This window comes from Miscanthus floridulus, chromosome 18 (assembly GCF_019320115.1).
Source record: "Miscanthus floridulus cultivar M001 chromosome 18, ASM1932011v1, whole genome shotgun sequence".
In the NCBI taxonomy this organism is placed as follows: domain Eukaryota; kingdom Viridiplantae; phylum Streptophyta; class Magnoliopsida; order Poales; family Poaceae; genus Miscanthus; species Miscanthus floridulus.
In genome coordinates, this window is record NC_089597.1 from 12,462,897 (window position 1) to 12,470,680 (window position 7,784).

The 7,784-nt window shown below is 44.5% G+C and overlaps 1 protein-coding gene across 1 annotated transcript; it reads left to right on the forward strand.

Annotated features, from left to right (window-relative positions):
• Window positions 1-4,849: 4,849 nt before the first annotated feature.
• On the forward strand, window positions 4,850-5,935 carry LOC136521727 (dehydration-responsive element-binding protein 1C-like). The gene has a single exon (XM_066515499.1). The coding sequence runs from the start codon at window positions 4,986-4,988 to the stop codon at window positions 5,706-5,708; it is 723 nt and encodes a 240-aa protein (XP_066371596.1). The 5' UTR covers window positions 4,850-4,985; the 3' UTR covers window positions 5,709-5,935.
• Window positions 5,936-7,784: the final 1,849 nt, after the last annotated feature.

Genomic DNA, 7,784 nt, shown 5'->3' on the forward strand with positions numbered 1-7,784 from the left:
TCTGAAAACCCAACGACGTGTCAGTCAATTTGATCTGCAATTGACAAGGAGAGAAAATCTTATCAGTAATTTAAGGTGGAACATGTCGGTGTTACACCAAACAGTTCTAAATATACGGCTAGATAGTCGATTCAATGAGGCTATCGACTAAACAGTCGTTATCCGACGTATTCATGAAAAGAGTATAACATGAGAACAAATCTCAAACCTTCATTCCAACAATGTCTAAAGAAAGGGCAATTCCAATATGACTCAGCTTATTCTCTTTCATATCTTTCTTCTTCTTGTTGACGTTGATATTCCCTTTCTTCCAACCAGCGCTGATAATCTTTTTCTTTCTGCCGTTGCCACTTATTCAACAGGATTCGAGATGTAACACGTGGTCTCATCGCACCATCTCTCGATATTTTTTTCTGCTCATATCGACTCTTTTGTTGGTTACGACGCCTTTTAATTTCTCTATATTCATCAGCCGATATTTACATCTCTGGATCAACTGTTCCAGTTTCTCTTGCCCTGGCTGATGTTAAAACTTTAGCTTTCCCTTTGAACAACTTAGCATCAACCATATTCTGATCCTTTGGGAAAGGATTATCATCAACTTTCATTTTCCGAGTTGTATCAAATTTAAGCTTCTCTTGTTGAATAACCCTCTGAATATGCTGCCGAAAAATTCTGCAATCATTAGTAGTATGAGAAGTAGTGTTATGGTACTTGCAGAATTTTTTATTCTTCAACTGATCGGGAGGTAATATAACATGATTGGCAGGCAGTTTAATCTGTCCCTTCTCAAGCAAGAAATCAAAAAGTTTGTCTGCTTTAGTAACATCAAAATCATAACTCTCTTCAACTTCTTTTCTCTAAAGATTTGAAACCATTACTATCTTTTTACCCCAATTCCATTCAGCAGCAGCAATTTCCTCTTCTTCGTCATCCTCATCGACTAAATATGGATTATAAGCTTCAGCGATTGCAGCATTCTTCTGGAATCGGGTATCTATGCGCATATTCTGAAATTGACTATTAAGTGCTGTCATCCGTTGAGCCAATTGACCTAAATTATCAAATTCTTGCCCAATTAACTTTTCTCTCCATGTTGGCAACATTCCTTGAACGGCCAACGCAGCTAGCTGATTATCAGTTAAATTCAACAAAAAGCATAAGTTTCTGGTTTCTCGGAACCTCTGAAGAAACTCAGCACCCGATTCATTAGCCCTTTGCTTTATAGTTGCTAAATCTATGATCTTTCTTTCCCCTATCCCAGTATAGAAATATGTATAAAATTTCTTTTCAAGATCACTCCAGTTGGTAATAGAATTAACTGCTAGTGATGAAAACCAAGTGAAAGCTGGTCCTGACAGGGACAAAGAGAAGAAACGAACTCGATGCACTTCCTCAATAGAGGCTTCACCCAACTGAATAAGATATCGATTGACATGTTCTATTGTACTTGTGCTATCTTGACCAGTGAACTTAACAAATTTGGGAAGCCTGTAATTCGTAGAAAGGGCCACTAGATCATACCACTCTGGATATGGACGTTTGTACGAAAAGGTCTGCCCTTTTGGTTTTAAACCAAACTGATTTTTCATTATTTCGGTTACTCTGAGCAACAATTCATCAGCATTTGAGTTTGAATTTCTTGGCAATTGCCGACCTATCTACGGATTAAAATTTTGAGTGCCTTGATATCCTGGATTTAGAATCATATTGAGGGTATTATAATCTGAACCATAATGATATCCTTGGGGAATATCTATCTGTCGAGCCCCTTGCTGATTTGTTGCTTAAAATCTCTGATTAAAAACATTAAGATCTATATTTCTACGGATCATTTGAACCGATGGTGCTATTTTTTGAGCCGACAGTGGTATTTGGCCTGATGTACCAAAATTAACCATCTAATTCTAAACTTGCCCTGTCAGCTGTTGCACGTGATGTACTTATGATCTAAGATTATATTACATTTGATTAGTAGTAGCACCCTAAATTTGCTCAGATGAATTCTGAATTGCCTGGGCATCACCACTCTTAGCTAGTGCTGCTTCTTGGTGGCTAGTACCGGCTTGATTAGTTCCCTAAGTCCATGGACGTGGAATATTGTAATAAGCCGGTCCAACCTGATCAAATAGAAATCCATGAAACATCCCCTTCATGGCATTGTGGAATGTATTTAAGAAAACTGTATTATGATTTAACATTGCATCATGAACAGATTTATTGACAGCTTCTACAAAGAAACGTCTATCATCAGTTTCGTCTGTATTTGACTGTCCGTGCATCAAAACTCTCGACAGTGGATATTTGTGAATAACTTTATTGTCACGTGTTTTGGTGTATGACATCAGTCACTTGTTCTGAAACTTCTCTATAGCTTTACCAATGACATATTTGTCCTCAGCAGGCAAGTCTTCATAAGGCACCATAAGAATGTCCTTGTTATTGTGAACCGCCATGACGATTGTGGTCCCACCGAATATGTCAAAAAGTGTGTTGACACAAAAAATTGACGATGTAACACACAGCAAGCCGGAAGATCTGAAGTGGAACGAGACCAGAGATCTGCTTGGCTTCAACACAAAACCAGTTGATTCTGAAAATCCAACAACGTGCCAGTCAATTTAACCTGCAATTGACAAGGAGAGAAAATCTTATCAGTAATTTAAGGTGAAACATGTCAGTGTTACACCAAACAGTTCCAAATATATGGTTAGATAGCCGATTCAATGAGGCTATTGACTAAACAGTCGATATCCGGCGTATCCATGAAAAGAGTATAACATACGAACAAATCGACTGTCTAATATAAATAAATCTACAAACAGTTTGAATCTAATCTATTATCATCAACAGCGAGGTTTGATCGGATCGATATAGCTACGATAATGATAACAAACTAAAGTCAAAGAATCTGTAAAACCATCTATATGTTGATAGATTCATGAAAACATGCTATATGCGTGAGAGTATAGGAAAATCGGTTAAAATAGCCGATGCAGTCATAGCAAACAAACAGAGTACATATCTTGATCATGAACAAGACCACTAATCGATAATTTCTAATCTAAAGTCTTACCAGTGAGGTTCGACCGGATCGATGCAGCTATGGTAGTGTCATTAGATTAGATCTCATTAACTAATGAGTTTATTCAAGATTAAAACATGCATTTGAATGCATACTATGTTTGATTGGAATAGATATAGAACAGCCGATCTAACGGAATTAAGCTATCAATCATAAGATTTAAAGCGTGACCAGACTAGAAGACGACCAATTAAGATAATGTGATGCCGATCTATCTCTATTTCAATAAAGTGATTTTGTTATAATTAAGAAAACATTAATTATAACAAGATCGATAACTAGTGAATCAACCAAAAATAGCAAGAAAATCCTACTAATCTTAGCAGATTAGATAACTGGTGATATTATATTAAACAATAAGTTATTTAATACAAGATCGATAACTTTGATCTATATTATGATTCGTAAGGGATCAATCAGCTGATACAGCCTTACAAACTACGATACAGATCGATAACTAACTTATATTATGGCTCATAAAAGATCAATCAGCTGATGTAGCTTTACAAGCACAATACAAGTCGTGACGGTACTCACAAACAAGCTGGAGGTCGATCAGTCGATGCAGTCCTGTTTGCTGAAGAACTCGCCGAGATCTACAGTACTCCTACTCCTAATACGATGGCGAAAGCCGAAAAGATTGTATTGATTGAATGTTCGTCCCTTTTTACAATAACCAGGGTCTAATATTTATACCAGAACCTAACACATGAATCATACTAAAATACGACTCATTATAATTCTTGAATAAAAGAAAACTTCATAACTTAATAATAACTTGGATTCCAATTTTCCTTATTCGTAGAGTCCGACACGTCTTCTTGGCGCCACTCAAGTATAGCCCATTGACATCGTCTGCTGACGTCATATATAAAATTGCCGATTCTAACATTACATCTAAATCAGCTGATACCGATTCTCACCCAATCGATTCCTTGATGACACAATCCTGGAAGTTTCGAGTTTCCTGCATTTTTCCCTCCCAAATTTTAATGTAAACAGTATCTTTCCCAAGAAAAAAAACCAACTTTCTTTTCTACTGTACTAGTATAAAGAATCGCACCCATGCCCTGCTAGATCCTGTGGCCTTGTTTAGATTAGGGTTAGGAATAAGTATTTGGCACTGTAGCACTTTCGTTTGTATTTGACAATTATTGTCCAATCATGGCCTAACTAGGCTCAAAAGATTCGTATTGTAATTTACAATCAAACTATGTAATTAGTTATTTTTTTATCTACATTTAATACTCCATGCATGTGTCCAAAGATTTGATGTGATAGAGAGAACGAAAAAAACTTACAATCGGCCTGTGTGTCCCTCCTACTGGTTCTTCGTGAAGCCTTGGATGTCAGTGAGTGAGTGACCGAAGACCGAAGACGGCAGCAGCACAGCCTGACAGGTAGCCCAGCCGCCCAAAAGCCAGCCGCTGTCGCCATCTCCACGTGCCAGTGCCACCCCCACCTTCCTCCACCTTGCCTTCTTCCTCTGTCGCTGCCATGGCGGGGGCCCCAAGTCTCCCCAATCCGCAACGTTCCTTAACGCCGTCCGCTAAGCAATGGCATGGACCCCACCCTACGCGACGCCACGCTGACGCCAACACGGCTTCCCCCGCCGCCTCGCCACCGTCCCGCACGCAGCACTCTCCCGACCACCCCCAGCCAGTCTCCAGCTCACCTCCGTCTCCCGCCACGCGCCCCGCTTCAAACTTCTCCCGCTCCTCTCCATATCCATGCCTGCCCCTCCGGCCTCCGCCACCAAATCCTATATAAACCAGGCCGCACACACGTTCCCACTCCAGCCATCGATCCATCGCCAGCCACGCCATCCATTTCGATCGAACCAAGGAACATTCTAGACACCACTGGAACGATCGCCGCTACCGCCACCGCCGCCCAATCCATGGAGTACGGCGTCGCCGGCGACTACGGGTACGGGTACGACGACCAGCAGGAGCCGCCGTCTTCCGCGGACGGGGACGAGTACGCGACGGTGCTGTCGGCACCGCCGAAGCGCCCCGCGGGGCGGACCAAGTTCCGGGAGACGCGTCACCCGGTGTACCGCGGCGTGCGGCGGCGCGGGCCCGCGGGGCGGTGGGTGTGCGAGGTCCGGGAGCCCAACAAGAAGTCCCGCATCTGGCTCGGCACCTTCGCCACCGCCGAGGCCGCCGCGCGCGCGCACGACGTTGCCGCGCTCGCGCTCCGCGGGCGAGCCGCCTGCCTCAACTTCGCCGACTCCGCGCGCCTGCTCCGCGTCGACCCCGCCACGCTCGCCACCCCCGACGACATCCGACGCGCCGCCATCCAGCTCGCCGAGGACTCGTCCGCCTCCTCCCCGTCCGACTCGCAGCAGGACGCCCCCGTGGCCGTGGCCGTGGCGTCCACGACGCCCGCGCCCCAGTCGGCGCCTTCGTCGGCGTACCAGCAGCAGGCGGACGCCGCCGCGGCGGCGGCAATGTACGGCGCCAGCTTAGAGTTCGACCACCCGTATTACTACGACGACGGGATGGTGGGCGGGAACGACTGGCAGAGCAGCAGCGGTTGGCATAGCAACATCGACGGCGACGACGACGGGGCCGGCGCCGCCGAGTGCGCCGGCGACATGACGCTCTGGAGCTACTACTGAGCTGGATGCACCTGCACCGGCGCAGATCAAGCGGCTGCTCTAGAGTCTCGAACACATGAGATTGGGAGAGGAGGCACGCTGGACTGATAGACAGGAGGGAGCTTGAATTTAAATTCAAATGTTTGTACACGAAGGAACGGCAAAAGGGCATGCAAGAATGCATTTGCCGTTCGTCTTCCTTTTTTGATGGGGAGAATGATAATAATAAAGACTAGTAGCTCTGCCTAGAGATGCTCTATTACTATTTTTTGAAACAAAAAGGGAGGAATCTTTTTTTTTTTGCATTTTTTCCTTTACATTTTAAGAAAAATAATAAGTTTGACACTGCTAAATGCTAATGTTCATGGGAGGAGAGGAAAACAACTAGATTAAGGGCTCGTTCGGTTAAGGATAAATCTGGATAGGAATTATTTCTGGTGAACACCGGCATATAAGTTACACTAGCAATCCTGGTTGTAATGATTCTAGGACACAAATCCATAGCAACCGAACGCAGCCTAACTAGGCAGGAATTCCAGGATTCCCTGTTGCTGCATGTATGGGTTCGAGTGTAAGTTGGCCCTGCCTGGTGCTCGCGTTGCAGAGTTTAGACCTGCATCCTGTGCGTGCCTGGTGGTATACCAAGTACTCCCTACATCCGGCAACTATCAATTTTGGATAAGCCAAACAATACAAAAGTTACTAACATTTTACATTAGTGGTCATCATATTTTTTTATGAACTTAGTAAAATTTAGAAAAAATTGCCTGGATTCAAATCCAAAATTGTAGTATTCCAAAAGAGGAGGGAGCAGAAATGGCAACGGCACGCAGGTCAGAGACAGGTACGATTGGATAGCAGATGCACGGGCCTGCGGCGGCGGTGACGGTGATCCATTCATCCCAGCCTCCCAGGCAGTCGGACATGGCGCACGTGCTTAGACAATCATTAAAATGAGGCCCCGTTTACATCCAATTTTTTTTGATTTTGGCTACCGTAGCACTTTCGTTTGTATTTGAGAATTAGTGTCTAATTATGGACTAATTAGGTTCAAAAGTTTCGTCTCGCGATTTCTCACCCAACTGTATAATTAGTTTTTTTTCATCTACATTTAGTACTCTATGCATGTGCCGTAAGATTCGATGTGACAGGTACTGTCCAATTTTTTTTTAAATCTAAACAGGCCCCGAGCACCGCACCGGCCTCGGTTGCAGATTTGCAGGCAGAGACGCGTTTGCGCGGGCGGCGCGCATGCAGCTCAGGACAAATCTGCCTTCCCCATGGCCCATCGTATCGTATTCTCTCAATCTGCGGGCCCGCATGACGCAGACTGCTTCAGTGCCACACCCCCATGTGCGTTTACTAATTCTATCTGAAAACTAACTGCACTAAAATAATCACCGTAATCACTGCACTAAGATCTTGGCGGTGGCCGCCGGCGGCGGCGCAAGTTCCAGCACACGGTGCCGCACGTGCGACTCGTTGACAGCTTACGACATGTGCCCTCCCTTGACAGGAGAGAAGCAGGCGAGCTTAATGAAGGTCGTTGCTAATAAAGATACTGGTACTCCTGTACTACCTGACGGGGAATCATGCCGATAAATATAGGTCGTTGCTAATCATATGGGCACCGGCCGCCCTCCTACTCGCGTAGACGCGTCTGCGCGGGCGGCGCGGCGCATGGCCACAGCTCACGACAAGCGCCGCGCATCATCACCTCCGGTTGCTACGGTCACGGTCAGAAGCAGCAGCACGAGGATTCACTGATGATGCCTGAATCTTCAGACTTTCATTCAGGGCTGCAGGTGCAGCTCCAGTGGATGGGTTCGTTCGCACCACTCTCTTCAAGGAAGGGGAGGTGGCGGACGCTGAGCTGATATTTGTTAGAGGAGGAAATTAATTTTCTTTACGAATTAACTAAGAATGACATAGGGTATATTGTTTCGTTGCATTTCATGCCGTGTGCATGTGTTTCTTTGTGTGCAAAAACAATCTTTTAATGTGCTTAGTGCCATAAGTTTTGGAAAAAAGTTTCAAAATCAATTTGTAAATAAATAAACTTGTTTAAAAAGGAGAAACACAAACACACCTGGTCGA

Coding starts and splice junctions, on each gene's coding strand:
- LOC136521727 (XM_066515499.1), top strand. CDS start 4,986: ATGGAGTACGGCGTCGCCGGCGACTACGGGTACGGGTACGACGACCAG.